Raw genomic sequence first — 23,195 nt, forward strand, 5'->3', positions numbered from 1 at the left:
ATCCAGCCCAACACTCTGTGTCAGACAGTGGCCAGAAATACCAGGTGCCATCAGGAGGTCCACCAGTGGGGCCAGGACATTAGAAGCCCTCCCACCATTGACCCCCCTCCCCCCATGTTGACCTGTTGACCTGATCTTTATTGGAGATGCTGGGGATTGAACCTGGGTCCTTCAGCAGGCTAAGCAGATGCTCTACCACTGAGTCACAGCCTCTCCTCTAAAAGCAGGCTTAGGAAGCCAACCCAACCAAGAGCCTCTGCTTTGGTCTTGGGTTCTAAGCCCACGTAAACCAAACCCTTCCCTCCCCTCTCTTTGTCTCTGTTTACATAACATAAACATAAGAACATAACATCCAATGTTGGATCAGGCCAAAGGCCCATCCCGTCCAACACTCTGTGTCACACAGTGGCCAGAAATACCAGTGCCATCAGGAGGTCCACCAGTGGGGCCAGGACATTAGAAGCCCTCCCACTGTTGACCCCCCCAAGCACCAAGAAGACAGAGCATCACTTGCCCCAGAGCCCCTATCTATATCTTGTGGCTAATAGCCACTGATGGACCTCTGCTCCATATGCTTATCTAATTCCCTTTTGAAGCCGTCCATGCTTGTAGCCACCACCCCTCTCTGTGGCAGTGAATTCCATGTGTTAATCACTCTTTGGGTGAAGAAGTACTTCTCCGGTAAGAAGAAGTTTCTCCGGTAAGTAAGAGTGATGGAAATTCCAAGAGGCCATAAAGAACTTCAGGTTGGCACCCAGGACCTAGAAACCATTTCACAGCCTCCAGCCCAGCCTACACCACTGCATAATCACTACATGGTTTGATTATGTCAATGGAAAGAATTCTGCCACTCCTTCACACAATAAGAAACTGCACAGAAAGGATTCTTCATCAATCTGGAGAACAGATCAATGGATGTATTTCAACTGCGACATTTGTTCCAATATGAGAATCTTCACTATCTTTGCCGTGATCCTTTTAATGAACCCCTACTTCTGGGCACGGACTATGCCATTTCAGCTTTTGGGAAAGAACCCTAAACTATTTGGGGTTCTTGAGGAACTCACCTCAAAAGCCCTCTGCTCCATCATATACCGATCCCACCTTTCTTGATTAAGACAAGATGAGGGGGAAGATGGTAGAAGAACACACCCCAAATAGGATCTGCTCAGCTGCTCTTGCTCCTTAAAACTGTTAGGGAACAATCCTAGGCAGGTCTACTCAGAAGTAAGTCACATTTTACTCAATTGAGCTTTCTCCCAAGAAAGTGGTCTTAGGATGTCACTGTTAAGGACTTAAATTAGACCACTAATCCTCACCAAGCTGCCCTGGGCAAAAGCACACCCACCTGTGCATTCTATAGTTCTTGTTTGCTTTTTGAGTCTCAAGAACACAGCCCAGAAGTTCTTGAAGGGATCACATAAACCCAGAGAGCTTTGGGTCACTTCCCCAACAGCTGTCCGATCAGCAAAGCACTAACCTTATCCCAGGCAAGCACCCTCAAATTGACAAGGGAACCTTTACCTTTACCTGGGCTTGGAAATATCTCTCTGTGCCCATGCAGGAAGCAAAACCCTCCCTTTGAAAAAAGAGAAAAACGTCTCTTAACCTGAGGCAAAGAACTGGTCCCAGCTTTCCTCTGTTTACTCAGTGCTGAAAGTGCTTTAGGAGAGCACAGGAGGCATCACTGGGATTGACCCGCAGGGAGCACCCATTCATAAGCGGCCGCCTCCATTGTAGGAAGGTGCCTGGCTATGAATTCCCAGCGCTGTGATTGGCCCCGTACTCCAGTAGCCTCTTTGCAACTGACCCTGCCTCCGTGCCAGCCATTTTGTTGTAGAGCTCATTTCCCTTTCTTAAACTTTCACAAGCGTTCCACAAGGGCTCAAAGATACTGAGGACAGACACCTTAGATTTATTCTGTGACCATCAGAGATGTAAAATTTCTTTAAAAAAAATGAAGCCACAGGAGAAGAATGGAGACCTGGAGGAAATCTGAAATAAAAGCAACACATACTTTCCTATCAAACCTCGATTTCTTTAACTGACTTAACAAACTACAGTTTCTGAGTTGGTTAGCATATGAAATAGTATTATTTGGCATGTTCTCTGAACTTAAAAGTACAAATGTCTCACTTTTCTGGAAGAAGAAGAAAATATCAATACACCCAGTACTCGAGAACTGTGAACTGTGGGGCCCCCTGATATCCTGGGACTTGTGACTTTTGCCGTCTGAGAGGCAGGAAAATGAATATTCAAGCCAGAATACAATTTCTGTAGTAAACTGAACAAGTGTATTACTTGGACAGAGACACTTCAATATAGTTACAACCAGAGTTCCCTCTAGGAGATGAAGTGAGCAGTGACTCCCAAAAGTTCATCCCCTGTCACAAATTTTGTTAGTCTTTAAGGTGCTCCTGGACCAGTGTTCACTCTAAGCTGAGTTAGTGTGAGCTAGCTCACAGTTTTTTAGCCTCCGGCTCACACATTTTTGTCTTAGCTCAGGAAGGAGGGCTCCAGAGCAACTAATTTATGCAGTAGCCAAATCACCTGCTCACAACTTTAATGCCAGTAGCTCACAAAGTAGAATTTTTGTTCACAAGACTCCACAGCTTAGAGGGAACACTGGTTACAACAAGTAGGACTACCAGCATAAGTCTTTAATAATGTATTATCACTAAACACATCACAGCATATTATTGCCAAAATTATTCACAGTTAAACGATAAACTTTCATGAAAATACACCGTTATGTGTCTACAGTATGAACAGATGAAGATGCCTCAGACGGAAACAGATCATTGGTCCACCGGAATCAATATTGTCTACTCAGACTGGCAGCGGCTCTCCGGGGTCTCAGGCTGAGGTCTTTCAGATCACTTCCTTCCTGGTCCTTTTAACTGGAGATGCTGGGGATTGAACCTGGGACCTTCTGCATGCCAAGCAGATGCTCTAGCACTGAGCCACGCTCCTCCCCACATAGTCAGGAATTGTCTTAACCTTTTCTTAAGAAGTATTTCCTTCATTCCAAAAGAGAGAATGGTTTTGTAGTGTTCCTCCAAATTTTCCATTTTTTGCAAGAAAATCTGAATAATGTCCTCTATGGAACCCTCTCCCAAAACCCTGCTTATTTCCCCCAAATTTCCATGTTCTTCTCACCCCGGGCCTTCGCAATGGTAGTGACCATTTATAAAAGGCATTGGATAGGACAACTCACCACACTTAGTACCATAGATAGGAAGATAAATAAAAATTAGGGCAGTCTGGCAATGGTAGACACATGAATGTCACTCAGGAAAATATTAAGGAGGCCCAGATGCACATGTCCTGTTAAAAGTTATCTTTGTACCCTTTTGGCATGAGTGCAAAGGCCAAACCTACTGGCCAAGGAGGGAGAAGCAGCTTAAATCTCTAGAATATTTTGAAAGTCTGGCCAGCGCATGTATATTCCAATTTGTGGGACTATATACTGGCCCCAGAAAAGAAGATATACTCTACAACAGTACAAAACTAAGTTAATCATTTTTATACCTCTACTAAAACATTTAAAATATCTATTCGTGATTTTTCGTATTTAATTTTTTAAAAACATCTATTCACGTATTTTACAAAGGCAGCTAACCAGTTAAAATTTGTATAATAAAACCACATCGTGAAAACCATAAAAACTGACAAAAACACAACATTAAAACCAGAGTTAAAACACATATAAAACATTTTTTAAAAAAATTAATTCATGGGACAGGAAGGAGAGATTATTTAGGAAACATCAAACAAACAAACAAAAATCTTCACCCGCTGGCTGAAGATGGCAACAGAAGAGAACATAAAAGTCTCCCTAGGGGAGAGAGTTTCAGAGTTTTGGTGCCACAACCGAGAAGGCCCTCTCCCAAATTGCTACCTGCCTAATCTCAGAAGGCCGGGACGCCTGAATCAGGGCCTCAGAAGATGACTACAGTGGTCAGGAAGGTTCATAAGGGAATAGGTGGTTCTTCAGGTATTTTGGTCCAAACCATCAGGGCCTTAAAAGGTCAATACCAGCACCTCAAGTAGTGCACAATAACAGATTGGGAGCCAGCACTGATGGGTCAAGACTGGGGTGATATGGTCCCTTTGACCGACTCCAGTCAATATCCTGAGCTGCAGCATCTTGCACCAACTGAGTCTTCCAAACTCTCAAGGGCAGCCCCACATATAGCGCACTGCAGTAATCTAATCTAGATGTAACCAGGGCATGCACCACAGGGGTCAGATCTTTTCTGTGCAGGAAAGGCTGCAGCTGTGACCATATTGCTTTTAGCTGTACATAGTTAAATCTGTCAACAAGATGCAGTGATATAGTATCATATTGTCTGGTTTTGACAATGTCAGTGACATTTGACCTTTGCCCCCATTATGTGGTCAGCTGAGCTGACCAAGGAGGCAGCTGAAACTATTCTTACGGACCCTGGCTACAATACTGCACAGAACAGAGAACCCACGCAGAAAGCCTTACATTTTAAATCTACAAAAAAATCTTCCCAAACTTTTCTAGCCTTAATGCTTAATGAAAACATCTACATACATTTATTAAAAGAGCTAAGGGAACTGAAATAACGGCAGTAGGAGAAGCCATTTCCCCCTTGAAACAAAACAATAACCGTGACACTCTCTTTATCTGCCCGTTTTCCTTTCAAGGGTCTCATTCAAAAGCTCAACAGATTTCATTAACCTAATTAACGCCACTGGGTGGAGTATTTGTCCCCAAATGTCTTAGCAGCCTAGCTAGAAACAATTCATTTGAACCTGCAACTAAGCTACTGTTCATAACAGGAGTCGAAAGCGACACACTACTTGGTTCAGCCCACCCAACATAATGTAACATGTTCTGCTTTTTGCTATAAATAAATAACTGTTACAACATGTATTTCAACATGATGCATGGAATGACAGCCGTATAAAAGCCTGTGCCTGAGACGGGCTTCTGCATTTTTAAATGCCTCAAAAGCACCTTTACCTTTAGCATGATCGGTGCAGACCTGGAAAATGTATTTACAAAAAAAAATGATTTTTAAAAAGTTTTGGTGACACACAATTTCAGCTGAAAGCAATTCCTGAGAACTATCCCACACTGTCTAGCATTATAAAACCAATCAATACATATTAGCATTAAAATACAGACACAGGAAGAAGCTGCATCATATTTCTAAGATGACAAGTTGAGATTTACGTTGTCTCCATCACAACTTAGTATTTCCTTATTTGAACTTCCCCAGTTGTCATCTTACAACAAGGGGTTGTTTTTATTATAGTCAACAGACTCTCATTTGACTATACATTGTTTCATCTGTATTTTTCCATTTCCTTTCTGGATGGCCTCTATACAGACGGCAACCTTCAACTTTTAAGGGAAAACTAAACGCTAGAAAGATTATAGCTACTGACCAGCTGAAGGATGTGAGCTGGTTAATCACTTGCCTTTTAACTGAATTAAATGTAAGTTCTGCTCATTATCAAAACCTTCTAAGATACCCAAAGAAGGGTGAGTCTGAACTGAAAATCAGGAAGGTTACCTATCCTAGTTAGGAGGACACCGCCTTTAATGATCTCTCTCTGTCTTGTTCCCTTTTGCAGTAATAAGACAAAACATATGTAAACACTCAAAACGTGAAAATAAAATGGGCACAACAACAATTGCTGTGAGGTTGGCCTTAAGACCTTTTTACCTATTTCCACTTTTACACAGTACTTTTGATGACTGCAGTTTTGCTTTATATTATATGTATATAAAATAGAATTAAAATATATAATATTTAAATATTTGATATGTCATTTATTTTTTGCCTTAGGGGTGCTTCACATAACCAGCTTCTACAGGGACAACTGAACTGATAGCTCAAACGCTTACACGGCCAGACTTATTAACCTCTTTGGCGGAAACATCTTGATCCTGGGATAGGGTTGCCAACCTCCAGGTGGGATGCAAGATGAAAGGCAGTGGCGCAGCAACATATGTAAACAAGAAAAAAAATGCACGTGCCCAAATTTTAACACCAAAAATAAATGAATTAATAAATTATATAGATATGACATATATAGTACTCAGAACAAATTCTCCTAAGACACAATAAATAGACAGGTAGAAATTCACAGGTGGAGTTTCCCCAAAAACAATTTGTAATTATAAATTCAAAAAAAGTCCTTGAACTGTAAGGACGTAGTAGCGTCTCTGCCAGCTGACTCGACAGACGCCCGGCGATAAATCCGTTTCAAGAATTTTTTTTTTCAGAATCATGCTGGATTTAACATTTCAAATATACATGTAGACATCCATAAAGTATATTCAGATACAGCGATCCTCAGTGATTCCCAATAGAGAATCAATCATTCCTTGGAACCTCCCTTCAAAACTCTGAAGCATTTCACCACTAGGCCATTTTCATTAGAGGGAAAGGTTTCATTAGAGGGAAAGCCTTATATTAACCTCTTTGGTGAGAACATCTTGATCCTAGGATAGAGTTGCCAACCTCCAGGTGGGGGCCGGAGATCTCCCAGAATTACACAAATCACTTATTACTTATTTGAAATATTTATTCCACTCCTCCTGGAGGGAAAAAAATGGCTGCATTGGAAGGTAGACTGCATGGCGTTATACCCTACCAAAGTCCCTTCCCCCCGCCAGACCCCACTCCCCCAGGTTCCACCCTCAAATCTCCAGGTATTTCCGAACCTGGAGTCAGCGACCCTATCCTGGGAGTATCAACAGCCATCCGCCTGAGACAGAGTCTGGACTTCTTTCATCGTTTAGGATCAGCAACAATATCAAACATCAGCAGAAACAGATAGCTGACGACAATTTAAGGCAACCTATAGTGCATGTTTTATACAGATCAGAAAATGCTACAAATGTATTGTCTTACACATTCAGGCCCTATCTCACTGACTTCGGCGTGACTCAGAACAAAAGCGTAAACATTAAAAAGCCATCAAGCCCCTCAGAAAAATACAACTTCAGCAAATCGTGCATCGGCGGTCTCTCTAACAAACAGGGAGACGTTACTAAGAGCATGCGAGACGTGAACAATCATCAAAAGCCCAAATGGATTTACGGTTCCATGCTGTTTCATGGCATGAGTGCACTAGCTACTAGCTGAAATACACTTCCTTTCAGTTCCGCCCCCCAAAAAGAAAAGAGTTACTGCCCTTTATACTAGTTTCACTCCTCCTAGATCTACCAGATTTTTTTTCATATTGTAATTTATGCAGGCTTCCAGTCAATAGAAATAAATATAGTTCTCTTTTAAACCAGCACAGAAATCTATACAGAGCTCAATCAAGTCACAGAATCCAAAAGGAAACTCACTCGGTCTATAAACTGTGGCTTGCCAGTCGTATTGACAGAATGTTAAGGAAGGCCTTTCGTTATTTAGATTGTGGAGATACTGACTTAAGTCGAAGTCATATGAGAGATTTCAAGAAAAATATACCATGAGTTGTATCCCAACAATAATCTCCACTAGTGGAAGGAGGAGGTGATTCACACCAATTGTCCCCTGCCCCACTGTAGATCTCTGGTTCTCCTCTCTTGCTGTTCGTTGGGGACCCATGTCCCCAGCGGCAGCATTTTGAGAAGATCAATGGGCTTATGCAAGAGGAGGTGCTCAAGGAAGGGCAGACATTTTCAGGATCCATTCCACTGTTCCTAAAGTGTGCCTGTGTCTAAGGTAGACTATAAATCCTGGGTCCTCATCTCCACCTGAAATGGAGACCAAGGTCATGCAACCGCATTTGCATGCATTCAGCCCTCGTAACTTGGGCCCTTCCTTTCCCACTGCTGACAATTAGACTGCTAGCTCCTTGGGGCAAGGATTTCTTGCTTTTGCTTACTCTGCAAAGCACCACGTAAAGCGAAGACAGTACATTAATTACTCCTGCATAATGCAGGTCTTCACAAAAGAGCCTTTTTGGACATCCAACCTCAAGTCTTGAAGCGGCTGTGAAGCGATTTGACCCGACCTCTCTAGGAATTCCATGCAACTCCCAACAAAATATAAACAAAGAGTACACAAATACCCAACCTCCTGTACTAGACTGACAGTGCAATTACCATTAGCTGAGAATCTTTTTTTTTGTACAAACAAGCAACTTACCACTATGGAGACATTAGGTAGAGATTAATCATACAACACTACAAAGAGAACTGAATTGCTGCAGTAGCACGTTATCTACATAAGTCACACACAGAAAACATTTATACCTGAGACTTCTACAATGTGGAACCGGGGAATAATTCCACTGCAGCCTAGTTTAACACTCCTGTGCCTTTCAAACACCTTGCAGAGAAATACACTCTGCCCTGGTTAGCCTTTGACCCGACCTCTCTAGGAATTCCATGTAACTCCCAACAAAATATAAACAAAGAGCACACAAATACCCAACTAGACTGACAGTGCAATTACCATTAGCATTCCATGCAACTCCCAACAAAATATAAACAAAGAGTACACAAATACCCAACCTCCTGTACTAGACTGACAGTGCAATTACCATTAGCTGAGAATCTTTTTTTTTGTACAAACAAGCAACTTACCACTATGGAGACATTAGGTAGAGATTAATCATACAACACTACAAAGAGAACTGAATTGCTGCAGTAGCACGTTATCTACATAAGTCACACACAGAAAACATTTATACCTGAGACTTCTACAATGTGGAACCGGGGAATAATTCCACTGCAGCCTAGTTTAACACTCCTGTGCCTTTCAAACACCTTGCAGAGAAATACACTCTGCCCTGGTTAGCCTAGGTTAGGCCAGTCTCGTCAAATCTTGGACAGGAATCAGCACGAACTTCTGCAGATTTAGAGCCCCCAAACCCATGCTCAGGGAAGGTGCCTTTCCCGAACATTTACCGGGCTTTTGTCCAGTTCAGCCATTTAAACCTAACAGCTGAGTGGGACCGGGTCTGCAGCTGAGCTGTTAGGTTGAAATGACTGGCAACCATTTCAACCTAACAGCGGGGTGAGTCCGCCTATCAGCTGTTAGGTTTAAATGGCTGCGAGCCATTAAACCCGTCTGTTTCGCTCCCTCCTGCTTCGAAGCAAAGGGAAGCGAAACGGACGGTGTCAAAGGGCTGCCAGCCATTTAACCCTTCCCGGGCAATCCCCCCCTTTCTTCTGGCCATGATGAACCATGGCCAGGAGAAAGGGGAAACCAAACTCCTTGGACTGGCTCAGTTCGGGTTTTTTAGGTTTGTGCCCATCCTTAATCTTGGAAGCTAAGCATGGTCAGCCCTGGTTATTACTTGGATGGGAGACCACTAAGGAAGTTCAGAGACAGGCAATGGCAAATCACCTCTGTTTGCCTCTTGCTTGCTACAGGGTTTCCACAAGTCAGTTGTGACTTGACAGCACTTTCCACCACCAGACGAATACACTTGAGAGCCCTGGTGTAGAGCAATTAAACATACACGTGCTTACCCGCAGAGATGTCATCATCCACCAGATCGTGCTCTTCTTCTTGAACTTTGGTTTCTGTCCCTGACTGTTCTGGACTAGCAGTGGTGGTCTGAATGGCTTCTGTGGTCACTCCAGCTGAAACAAGTCAACCCACAGAAAACTTAAGTCCATCATGGTATTCCAAGAGTTACAGAACATACAGATCGCATCAAAGAGATCTTACAGAAATCTGATTCATGCTTCATTTCTCCCCTTCAGAAGACCTTACTAACCTAATTTTACCAGATTCTCTGAAGGTCCTAATAGGACAGAGGCTGGGTTCCTCGTGACCCACCTTTGTGACTGTTTTGGTCAAGAAGTTCTATTTCACCAAGGTCTGGTCATGCTACTCAAACGATGGCAAGCCAAAGGACACGGTCCTCTGAAGTGTGCGGCGCACAACAGTGGTCCTTCTGCCGGGCCACATACAGATTATTAACGTGTGAACCCCTTTTTAATAATAACCAGAAGCAGTAAAAATAATATAATTAATACATTCTTCCATCAGGCAATGGATTGCCCAGACCTTCTCTAACACACTACGGAACATTCTCTCAGCGACATATGATAAAGGTGACTCAAAGGATAATGCCAGTTAATGCTGCTTGCAATGTCAGGCATTGCCGCTTGGAATTCAGGCACGTGGCCCGCAGACACCACTCTCCCTCCCCTCTACAATATTTAAAGGGCCCTCCAGCTGTCAGCTGGAGGGCCCTTTAAATCTCTCCAGAGAGAAGGAAGAGGAGGGGCTGCGGGCGTTTGGGCTTGGGGGCAGGGCTTCCCCCACCGGCCAGCTGGCCGACGGCTGGTTGAACCCCCAAAAAGCAGGTAAACCCCTGCAAGGCCCGGGGGTCTGGCAACCCTACTGCATGGATTCAGCTGTATATCCCTTGTGTGTGGGGGGGGGCACATTTCCTGTTCTGTTAATTCCAGATACATTGTTCTGGTGACATTACTACAAAAGCCTAAAGAAAAGCAGCAAGCTGTTTTCTGGACTTGTATAACCTGTGACTAACTATTTTTTTTAAGCAGGCGCTTATTTAATTCCCCCCCCCCCCGGGGGGGCACTTGATTCCAACCTGCTACATGTCCAAATGAAAGTAAAAACTGAGACGATTCACACATTGGAGATCTCCCAAAATGCATTATGATGTAACAGGATGTGTAGGAAATGGTACAGTAGAGACCTGAAACGAATGAGGAGGGAAGGCCCTAGTTCAAATCTTATCTCTGCCATAAACTCACTGGGGGGGGGGGGGGGGGTTGTGGCGACTGGACACCTCCCACATCAGCAATATAGAGATAATACTTATCTATCTTATAGGGCTGTTGTGAATGGTACAAGAAGAAGTTGAGTCGGTTTTATACCCCGCCCTTTCCTTCCTCTCCCTACAACAGGCACCCTGTGAAGTAGGTGGGGCTGAGAGAGCTCTGAGAGAGCAGTGACTGGCCCAAGGTCACCCAGCTGGCTGCATGTAGCACAATGGGGAGTCAAACCCAATTCCCCAGATTAGAGTGCGCCATGTTTAACCACTATACCACAGGCACGTTTTAGGCTTTGAACATTGAAAATGCTAAGTATGATCACCGTTGTGGACATGCAAACTTACATAGATCAGACGGCTATGATCCTATTCTGCCATAAAAAGACAAAGAGGAAAAAGGCTACACGCAGGTACAAGAACATACGATAAATCAGGCCAAATACGCAGCCTCATTTGGGCAAATGCATGCGTCAATATTTATTTATGTTATTTGTAGCCCGTCTTTCTCACAGGCACTCAAGGCGGATTACACACAGTGAGCCAGCACTATAACAAAAAATGAGACATTCAGTAACCAATACATTAGGATGTTAAAATTCTGGAGACACCAGGAAGAATTGAAGCACAGCATTAAGTATTCACATGCCACATTAAGCGGTACAGAAATCACATAAGTAGGATTCTACTTACAATAAGCTAAACACAGCAGTATAGGACGCTGTCCTTAACCATTTATCCAAGCAGGTTTGTAAAACCATTCTGCGCAGTGCAACCCTATTGCCGGCACAGAAAAACCCTCTTGAACGGTTCGGTTTTGCATGGGTGCAATAAAGTCATTAGAACACTGGATTACCTAATTTAGCCACCATGCTGGTAAAACACCGCAAGTGCCACTTCAAAAGCGCAGGCAGCCTTCATAGAAAGCATAGTTTATACTAGCTTTTATTTAACAGGCTAAAACTGGAGCATATTATTTTAAAAGCAAGTAATCTGAGAGGCTTCAACCCATAACTTCCACAAGGGAGGGGGGAAATCATAAATAATAATAGTAAAAAAAAGAAAGAGCAGCAGCAGCAACCCAAAGACAAAAAGGAGAGGGGATGTGAAAAACAGAAATAAATCAGATGGAGACAGACTGTGAAATACGGCTCCTTTTTTTGAAATAAAGTCAATGAGCAGCAGCATGCATTACAAGGCCTGACCTCCCTTGTTCTCCGGTGCTTTCTGGATAGCTGGGTAAGACTCAGACCAATCCGCAAGCTTATTTTGTACACAGTTTATTAGTCCTCTATATACAAATTAGGGAATAAAAATGGGAAGTCCCAAATGTAGCAAGTGTAGCAAGTGCAATATGGTTGCCGAGGCACCATGCGGAGAGGCATTTTAATCCACTGAGCTCTAAAGTTTGGCTCTGTATTTCTCTGCTTCTGTTTCATCCTGTACATAAAGAGAGGCAAAGCTTCCTTGCATCTGATAAAGGGAACTCTGACGCTTGAACGTTTATACCCTGGAAATCTTCCTGGTCTGTAAGGAGCTACTGGACTCGAATGAATGTTGCTCTCCCCAGAGAAGTGACTCAGACTGGCTCCGTTCTTTTCCTTTGAAGGTGAATGATACAAAGACCTTTCTATTTTGCAGATGTTTGGGAACATGGCAAGATGCTTGTGGACCAAAGGCCGCTGTTAAAAACCGACTCTCTAATATTTCTTTGGCTGCTTTTATACAGCAGGCCACCCCAAGCCATTTTATAATGTTGTGGTTTTTTTGTCTTCCACATCAGCTGTGATATAGGCCTCTGTGAGAGCCTTAGGGATCCATGGAATGAGTAGAAGCTATAAAATATATTGGGGGAGGGGGCCGCACCAGAGCCACCATGGTGTCGTGGTTAAGAGCGGCAGACTCTAATCGGGAGAACCAGGTTTGATTCCCCACTCCTCCTCCACATGAGGCCTGCTGGGTGACCTTGGGCCAGTTCTCTCAGAGCTCTCTCAGCCCCACTATCTCACAAGATGCCTGTTAAAGGAAGAGGAAAGGAATGTGATTGTAAGCTGCTTTGAGACTCCTTAAAGGTAAAAGATAAAGGTTCCCTTGCTCGAAAGCCAGTCGAATCCGACTCTAGGGTTGTGGTGCTCATCTCCGTTTCAAAGCCGAAGAGCCAGCGCTGTCCAAAGACGTTTCCGTGGTCATGTGGCCGGCATGACTAAACACCAAGGCACACGGAACGCTGTTACCTTCCCACCGAAGTGGTACCTATTTATCTACTTGCAATTTCTTGCTTTCGAGCTGCTAGGTTGGCAGGAGCTGGAACTAAAGACGGGAGCTCACTCCGTCATGCGGCAACTTGGGTCTCGAACTGCTGAACTACCGACCTTCCACAGCCTGCAGTTCAACGTCTTAACCACTTGAGCCACCGCAGCTCCTTGAGACTCCTTAAGGTAGAGAAAAACGGGGTATCAAAACCGACTCTTCTTCTTCTATCTAGTTGCCAGGAAAGTTGCACTACTGCAGGGACAGATGACAATGGAAATCTCATTGGTCGTTACAATGCTACAGGACCCAAATATTGCTCAGGAAAATCCCAAGACATATTCCAATGCATCATTAAGCAACAAATTCCCAGGGCTGGCAGTCGAGTCCCGTGACAGCTACGGGCAGGTGAGCCGCTAGCAGTTTCGTGAATTGCCCAGTGAAGAGCTCAGGCTAGACTACTAATACTCAATTCAAACACACGTGTGTATCGTTCAAATGTTCCCACTGGCTATGTGTAACTGAGATGTGTTGAGTTGGAAGGGTTATGAGGCAGCATGGCTTTCTATCACTGGTGTGATCCTTGAAACCCGTCTCACACAACACTCTCCACTGATGCTCCCGTGTGTCGGTCCACCAAGAAACACTGTTGGCTTCCTCATTTCTGGTCTGGATGGACTGGGGCCATGGGGGGGGGGGAGACGGAGAGAATGTTTGACCACATTATGTGACAAACATTCTCACCACTAACAGTGGTTTCTAAAAAACAAACAAACTAACAATGGCTGGGGGGTTAGTGTGGCCTTGGTGATAGTTATAAGTTAATATTCAGCAGGTACAGATCTCCTGGGCCCAATTTGGCCAAGTGAATGACACCAACTGGCTCTCCCATTTCCTTTCTAGGATGGAGAAAAGCGGCATCTATGGTAGAAGCCTGTTGGAATGGGCAAACCATTCAGAGGTCCATTGGTGGCTATTAGCCACAAGGTATAGATAGAAACTCACAGTCTGGGCCAAGTGATGCACTGTATTCTTGGTGCTTGGGGGGGGGCTCAACAGTGGGTGGGCTTCTAGTGTCCTGGCCCCACTGCTGGACCTCCTGATGGCACCCGGTATTTTTGGCCACTATGTGACACAGAGTGTTGGACTGGATGGGCCCCTGGCCTGATCCAACATTGGCTTCTCTTATGTTCTTATGTTATGTTCTTAAACCACTTTAAAATGTATAGGAAAGACTGAGGCATGTCTGCTCCCGATCCATTTCTAGAAGCTGTTTGCTAAAAGGAAAGTGGGCTGTTTGGGTTGATAGTGATGACTGCTGCGAGCCCTCTTGTGAGGGTTAGAATAAAAAAAAAGGGGGTGGGGACTCTCACCCCAAAATCAGGATTAAAATAATCAAGATAACCCCCGGTGTGGTCACGCAGAAGGAAGGTCGCGGCCATGTCAGCAATCCAAACGGCACGTCTAGTCAAAGGTTGGTGTCAGAGAAGTCAAACGTCAAGCTAAAATCAATAGCAAAGGGTTTTGTTCATGAGGTCGGGGAGCAAGGAATTGGAATCTGGAGGCAAGGAGCAAAACTGGGCAGGAGCCGCAGTGATTAGGTATGCTACGGAACAGCGAGAGTGGTACTCAAAGGCAGGATCGATGCAGCCAGCAAGTGGGGAAAGATGGGCTGGAGAAAATAGCCCTGTTGATCAGACAAGGTCTGAGACGAACCCCAAAAAGTGATTTATGGAAGCCAATCAAGATTCCAGTCCATGATGAGGCTATCATGAGTCTCAGCAGGAGATTAAAAATACCCAACAACTCCGCAGGCATCAACGTGCAACTCTGGGCTGTTTTGTACAGGAAAGAACAGCCAGTAGATCTCTTAGGACTGTAGGCTGATCACTCCACATATGGACCAAAGTAGGAATTCTTCCATTTTTTTTATAACCTTCTTCGTATCAATCTTTTTAAGCCACAGGGCTTAATTTTTTTCCCGACTCATTTTCAGGGCTTACATACATGAGTTGAACTTAATCCTTCCAATGACTAAGAAAAACACAGGTCGTCTTCGAGTTACATATTTTGTGTGCTCTTCTCCAATCTGAGCATTCATCCACAAGTAAATATCTTAGTGGCGCCCGAGCTGACAGTCAAACAGTCAACTGAAAACATTCAGAGATATTTTTTTTCCCTGAGATAGGGCAATGAACACTCCCTATTTGACAGAGAGCTTCATAACAATGCACAATCATAGGCTGCAATCCCCCAAACCATTACGCATCCTTAAAGTCAATAACACTTGTGCGCGTGGTCGCGGCGCGTGAGATTGCAGCCTTATAATTTGAAAGAAAACAGATATTGATACGCAAGGACAGAATGATACTCGTTATAAAGAATTTATTGTATTTTCTTTCGGAGGGCTAATGCGGATTTACGGGATCATTTGAAAGGTTCAGATGATTAAGACAGCTCATTTGGATTTCATACCAATACATCCTGCAAAAGAGGATGTTTTCTTGTTTGTTTGTTTTTTAGAAGTGCATTACAATGGCGGTAACAATTCTGCAAAAATAGTATTTGAACGGGGGGGAGAGAATTTAACAATACAGGAGGGTGTACGACTTTTGTCTATAGTTTATTTCCAGACAGAAGGCTTAAATTTATTGGAAACAGATTTCTGCAGTGAGTGACCAGCCCTGCCCCACATTCCCTGCAATCCTTATGACAGACAGACTGCCTGCCTCACATTAATTCACTTCACACTATTTCTATCGATCCACAGTCGGTTCCCTAGTCTCTTTGCACACATTGCCTGTCTGGCTGCCTACATCCACATCAGCACATATACACAAAGGCCACAGAAAGATAACCTTTTGCTTTCCATTAAAGACATAGTGGCCATTTTTTTTCTATCTGCAGCAAGCATCGGAACATATAAAAATATACCAGAATTTCTATTGCCTGCAGGACAAAAATCAAGTGGCTTACATAGATTTCAAGTACATCCACAGCTATAGTCTAGAAAACAATCATTTTCACTTTTTTTCTTTTTTTTTTTAAAAAAAGACGTTTGTTTGGCCAAAGACGACATGTGTGGTGGTGATGGGGCTAAGGGGGGGGGCTAGGGAGGGGGAGGAGAGAGAGAGAGGAAGCTGGGACGAGAGATACATATAGCCAAGAAATCCTTTCAAAATGGCATTTCAGTTCAACGAAGCAGCATCACATGGTTCCAATTTATTAGCCCTGTATGGCTATAAACCAAGGGACCTGTTTCCAGGTTTAGACGTGACCTAAAACCTCACCAGATCCAAAAACCATAACCGAGGATGCTGAATGCATTTTTACAGTGCCTGTAAGAACGGCCCATACAAATAATAAAAATATAGACAGTGAACATGTATTAAATTGCCTACCGTAATGTTTAGACTGACCTGACGCTTTAGAGGGTAGAGACAAAAAACTTATCAATCGACAATACTTTTAATGAGACTCTTCTGTATAGACTTTAAAAAATGCAGGAAACAAGCTGAAAGCTCTAGTTTGGGTTTTGAAAGACCCTAACAAAGGTGAAACAATGTACCTATGTTGCAAGATGGAGAGGCTAGAAAAATCCATCTTGGCACAGAGGTGCCACATTCCTTACCACAGTCCTGAGCGAGTGTTTACAGATTATAATCATTGATTAAAAAAACAATAATGCAAAGTACCCTACTTTGGATAAGCCCCAAATCTGGACAGTTGAAGGGGTCTGAGATGCAAATCCTTAAAAGCTTCTAAACAAGGATCCCTTCTCCCTGGGGCTGCCAGTAACCACCCTCACCTTTTCTAAAGCACTGGCACTAAAAGAAATACTGAGCATGTAGTAGATTAAGCAGCCTCTTTACAGAAAGCAGAACATGGTGGCAGTAGTAAAGGCCACAAATGATACTGTCACAAATGACAGGGGCACCTGAGTGTTAGTGAGATGGAGGAAGGAGAGTGGAGCTACACAGAGAGCAACAACCTGGATCCTAGTTTGCCCCACTATGCACGGCCCGACCAGAAATCTATATTGACAACAAGTCCAAAAGCTTCATTTAACAAGATATTCTCTTTATGGACAAAGAAAGGGAACTAAGACACGTAGAAGAGATCTTTTGTCTGTCAAACAAAGACATGAGTTCTATGCTACACGGACGGTAAAAATCCAAAGCAGGAACGAACAAACGAAAAAGAACCAAAAAAACCCAACTAAATTGCAGCCCGAACGTTCAGATGAAATCCCTAAATTTGCCAGGTTATTTGAATTGGCTATGTTAAAGAATATTTTGCATGACTTGCTTGTGAGGATGGAGTACTTTTATGAAGAGGCTATTCAATTACACTGGTAGCAAAAGAAATGTCTTTGTGAACACAAAAAACTACATGGACCATAAAGCATCCATTTTTAAAATGTGTTTGTCGTCTTGGGGTTTATTTTATCACTTTTCTTCTTCCTGTTTAACAGCACTGGCTTTCAGCATGTGCCATATGCCTTTCTTATTTTTTTGCAGTTCCTAAATATACTCTTTTGGGGGTGGGGTTAATAACAACAAAAGCATATGGTGCTATTCAATAATTTTAGAGTTGGGAGCTGTGATGAACAGAAGGTGATTACATCCGGACTACGCCCAGGATAGGCAGGGCACAAGAACTGTACAGCTGGATGGACAGTGAGTTAAAGGTTTTAGGGTATGAGAACTGAAAAATGGGGGAGATTAAGTAGTTATACCCTGAAATCTTAACCCTGTTGAGAACTGCTTGGTAAGTTAAGAATAACTGACTAGAAGAAGAAGAAGAGATTGAATTTATACCCCACCCTTCACTACCCAAGGGAGTCTCGGAGCGGCTTACAAACTCCTTTCCCTTCCCCTCTCCACCACAGACACCCTGTGAGCAATGTTCCCTCTAAGCTATGGAGTCCTGTGAGCAAAAATTCTACTTTGTGAGCTCCTGGCATTAAAGTTGTGAGCAGGTGATTTGGCTACTGCATAATTTAGTTTGCTCTGGAGCCATCCTTCCTGAGCGAAGACAAAAACATGTGAGCCAGAGGCTAAAAGACTGTGAGCTAGCTCACACTAACTCAGCTTAGAGGGAACACTGCCTGTGAGGTAGGTGGGTCTGAGAGAGCCCTTGACAGAAACTGCACTTTTTCAAGAACAGCTCTTATCAGAACTATGGCTTGCCCAAGGTCATCCAGCCAGGTGCGAGTGGAGGAGTGGGGAATCAAACCTGCTTCTCCCAGATTAGAGTCCACGCACTTAACCACTACACCAAACTAAATCCATTAAATACTAAAATACTAACAAATTCATTAATGATGCTTAAAGATAGGTCATCGACAAGAGCAGAATCAGTTCAGTTCAGTTTCAGAAACCTTTAATGGCATAAAGCAGAATCATCAAACTACCATAAAAAACAGCACATTAAGTAGCATCGCCAGAATAAAATTCCAGTGGGTAGCTTTAGAACACATGCATCAAAACCCAACAGTATCAATGAAAGCAGCAGCATTAAAATTATTTATTTAATTTATACCCCACCCTACCCCACAAATACCAAACTGTGGGTGTCTATGTGTGAAATCAACAAAACACTTATTTTGCACACCAAGAGAAGTACCTGACTTAATGGTGCATCCACACTACTCCATGAACATCCTGAAAAACAGGTCACAAAACCTTCCGGTGGTGCTGATGTTTAGGCACGCATCGCTATGCCAGCTTACATGAACAAGTATAGTTTCAAGCAACAGGCAGCAGCACAAGATGGAACTGTACATGAACAAAATGGCTGGATCATGCATATCCATTCTGCTAGTGAGTGCCTTCTCCCTCGGCGGATCTGTGAAACCCAACGTGACGTGGCTCGTGTCAGACACTAATGTGAAGGCAGGAGGATGTACATACGCTCAAGTACATTCCCTCCTACAGATGCCAGAACAAAAGTGAACTTTCCCAGAAGTAAAATGCATAGTGTTTGGGGGCATTCATCGAATGACGAAACCTCTACACTTCCAAAGTGATGCCGGGTAAGATTCGGGAGCACATCAGCATACAGGAGTCGGGGAAAACCCTGAAGGGCCTGGATGCTCTCAGGAGCAAGAAACCTAAGAGGAAACATACCCAAACTCCACACACAGAACAGCTAACCAGTTTAAGTGACTGGAGAGGCGACTTGGGGGGCCAAAAACTACACTTTTTGAACTCGTCTCAGAAGAGACTTCGGGACAGATGACAAACACGACACAATTCTGCATCTGATGAAGGGAGCGTTGACTCTCAAAAGCTTCTACCCTGAAAATCTTGTTGGTTTATAAGGCGCTACTCAAATCTGGCTGGTTCTGCTGCGGACCAGCGTGGCTATCCCCCAAACCGACATGATTCTGGATTACAAATTAAAGCAGCACTCGTTCCCCACCCCCCGCTTTTTTAAAAGCTCAATAAAAAAAAGGGAAAGGAAAGAATAGAAGATCCATCCCCAAACTTCCTCCCCACTCCGTGTTTCCTATATATTCTGCTTATTACGAAGGATGCTGGGCAGAGAGATGAAGTGTGCATTTCTATGAGTCCTCATCTGGTCCTGCTGTTCGCCTTTCCCCTAAAGTCATAATCCTCTCGCTATGACATCACAGCAGGCTATTCGAGGAGTTAAGAGGAAAGTATAAAATTATAGACAATCAGAATTCTCTTCCAAGGGGAATGACCGAAAGTTCTCAATGGATTTTAAAAGCCTCCTTGGGAAGGGGGAAAAAAAACACCCAACCTAGCCATTCCTCATTTGATTACACATAGTTTTATACCACTTTGCGAGCCCGTTTTAATAGCAACACATTCAAATATCTGGGCAGTCAGAGCATTTCCTTTCTTTTTGCAACTAGATAGGAAAAGCCAACCAAAAGCGAAGAAGCAGATTAGGAAGAAGATGGTGCCAGAAAGAAACACATGTCTCTACTACCCTAAAAATAAAAATAAGACAGAAAAAAACTGGAGCTAAAGGAGGAGCCAAAAGACAGGACGGAGCTCAGAGCTGACCTCCTTTACCCCACTGGAACACTGGCTCTAATAACAAGCGTTTAGATTTCCTCCCTGAAGCAAAAGACTCGGGGACTGAACAAAGTTATGACTACATGATGTGGCACGTTTTAAGGATTTCCAGACCAAAGACATCCGATGCATTTCTACTGACTTCCAGCACTGATCTCTTTCTTGGTTACTTCCTGTAATTTCCTGGGGTTTCGTTCACCAAGAGCCATCTTGGACCTGACCTGCCTTCCTCTGCCTCCCAGGTGATGTGCCCCACATCTGCTGCTAAGTGTCAGAAATGTGATTGATGGGATCAGCAGAAACAAGAAGGGGCAAAAACTGAACCTAACAATAAACTCCAGAACCAAACAAAGGTTAGTGAAAAGGAGGGCCAATATTAAAACCTTTCCATAAAAAAGGTACATGTATTTATTGATAATAACAAATTTTAAAACATATATAGGGGCCCAATTACATCCAATGTATATAAAACATAACAATAGCAAGGGCTTGACAAAGTAGAATTTTGGCTCACAAGACTCCACAGCTTAGAGGGAACATTGACTGCTAAGTGTCAGAAATGTGATTGATGGGATCAGGCCATAAGGCTTAAGCCCGTTCCTCTCCTCTCTCCTTACCAGAGTAAGGTGCTGTGATGTAGTGGAAGAACTGGTAATATTAGTTGCTTTTATCACACTGAAAATCCACAATAACATAGCACTTAAAAGAACTGGCTGTGAACTGCAAAATCCCAGATTCAACACTCACGCAATGTTCCCTCTAAGCTGTGGAGTCCTGTGAGCAAAAATTCTACTTTGTGAGCTACTGGCCTGAAAATCCACAATAACATAGCATTTAAAAGAACTGGCTGTGAACTGCAAAATCCCAGATTCAACACTCATGGGAGATACAAAATCATTGCATATCCCTAGGGAAGCCGTCATCCCTCAGCCTTGACCACCACCTTCAAAACAAGAATTGTAATGCTGACTCACCAAGCAAGGCTTCTGTTAGGGTTATTTCAGTGTCTTGAGTGCTTAAGAGAAGCATTATGCAACAATCTAACAGCAAAATGATGGGCAGAGTGTATGCTGAAAGAGGGTTTGAACTTCTCAAGGACTTTTGGGAGCAGCAGCAGAAGAAGAGTCGGATTTATACCCCACCCGTCACTTGGAGTCTCAGAGTGGCTTACAATCTCCTCCCCTTTCTCTCCCCACAACAGACACCCTGTGAGGTAGGTGGGGGGTGAGAGAGCTCTTTCGAGAACTGCTCGTGAGAGAACTGAGAGAACTGTGTCTGCCCCAAGGTCACCCAGCTGGCTGCATGTGGAGGAGTGGGGAATCGAACCTGTTTCTCCAGGTTAGAGTCCACTGCTCTTAACCATTACACCAAACTGACTAAACCCCTTCGTCTATCAATGTTGTCTGGGCCTCCCAATTTTTGCCCAATGCTTCTTCCTCCAGTTTGAGAGAGAGCCAGTTTGGTGTAGGAGAGCCAGTTTAGTCTAGTGGTTAACTGTGCGAATTCTAATCTGGGAGAACTGGGTTTGATTCTCCACTCCTCCACTTGCACCTGGCTGAATGACCTTGGGCAAGCCATAGTTCTGATAAGAGCTGTTCTTGAAAAAGAGCAGTTTCTGTCAAGGGCTCTCTCAGCCCCACCTACCTCACAGGGTGTCTGTTGTGAGGAGGGGAAGGGAAAGGAGATTGTAAGCCGCTCTGAGACACCTTTGGGTAGTGAAGGGCGGGGTATAAATTCAATCTTTTCTTCTTCTTCTCCCTTCCCATAGGAATAATTGGCAGTGTTTCATGCATATGGGAAAAGATAACAGGTTTGGGGGGGAGAAACCTACCTCTCTAACCACAGTAATGACAATTTGGGGCAAAAAAACAACCACCATCAAATCCTGGAACCAAAGTTCTCAGAGTTAGGGCAAAAAAAACCCAACAACCCCTCAAATCCTGGAACCAAAGTTCTCAGAGTTCATTTACTCTGCAGCACCGAACTCGATGAAAGCCATGAAGAACTGGGCAAGCTCCTATCAACAATGTTAACCGAATGCCTTGATTTCTATCACCACCACCAGCCCAAGTTGTGCACTAGAGTTAACAGAACTCAGGTACCCGTTCCTATATATCTGCACAGGTGCATGCTGACTGCAACCACAAGACTGGGTTCCTGGCTAGACTGGAGGCTGATCGTTGTGGTGTGAAGATGTAGCTACTTAGCTCTATTGTTATTTTCATCCCAGTTACCCTTCCCCATGCTAGAATGTAGTAAAAACTTTCTATTTTAAACACACATGGACTCTGGCTCTGAATTATTTTACTCTGGCATTGCTAAGCTATTTTCAAAACCCCAACAGAACATTAGTTCAATCTTTTGTGTGCTCTGCAGCACTGAGTCCTTGGACAGCTCCCTAGGGAAACAGACTGGTTGAACTCACAGGAACACACTGAATCAGACTGTTTGTCCATCAAGGGCCCTTTCTGCACTCTCCTTTTAATCCACATTCACCGCAGCGGCCTCCGAGCAATTCTGCACTAAAATCGAATTCAACCTTTTTAATCCAGTCCCCCACCCTACCCCACATTCTGTACTAAAATCGAGTTCAACCTTCTTTTTATTCCAGGTTTTCCCCCCATTATGCATTGCATTACGTTACCTCCCTTCAATGGTAAGCCCAATTTCAACCTGCTGTTGTCCTTGGGTTATTTGGATGCTGTTTTGCCACGGACTTAAATTGCCTGAACTCGAACGTTGAGAAAATCCGGAGTGGCGGGCAAAAGCGGAAAGGACCAAGGTCAGTACTGCCTACTCAGACGGGCAGCAGCTCTCCAAGGTCTCAGGCGGAGAAAGGTATTTCACATCACCTACTGCCTGGTATCGTTCTTCTATACGGTCCTCTGGTTCCCACTACTGAGTCTTCCTACTCTCTCAAGAACAGAAGACTTGTGTCTCTCCCCTCACTGATCCAATTTTTTTAAATATATTTCTGCAAATCTATCAACAACTGTTTTGTAAAAATATTTTTTTTAATTAACCAATTTTAAATGCCCGTATTACAGTTCCCCGTTACAATGACTTCACTGCCCAAAAAGGATAATTATAATTTATTACTTCACTAAAGAGAGAGATAAAATCATTCATTACTTTCCAGCTATGCTAATAATA

General features: G+C 43.6%; 1 protein-coding gene across 1 annotated transcript in view; it reads right to left on the reverse strand.

Moving 5' to 3' along the window:
• Positions 1 to 23,195, reverse strand: part of WDR7 (WD repeat domain 7) — a gene marked incomplete at its 5' end in the record, with an annotated part of 300,870 nt that overhangs the window by 207,061 nt on the left and 70,614 nt on the right. Inside the window, one exon of the mRNA XM_015405476.1 lies at positions 9,461 to 9,574. Within this exon, the coding sequence (XP_015260962.1) occupies positions 9,461 to 9,574 (114 nt within the window). The remainder of the gene's footprint in view (positions 1 to 9,460; positions 9,575 to 23,195) is intronic.

The sequence above is a fragment of the Gekko japonicus genome, unplaced genomic scaffold (assembly GCF_001447785.1).
Source record: "Gekko japonicus isolate JY-2015 unplaced genomic scaffold, Gekko_japonicus_V1.1 scaffold2013, whole genome shotgun sequence".
NCBI classification, from domain to species: Eukaryota; Metazoa; Chordata; class Lepidosauria; order Squamata; family Gekkonidae; genus Gekko; species Gekko japonicus.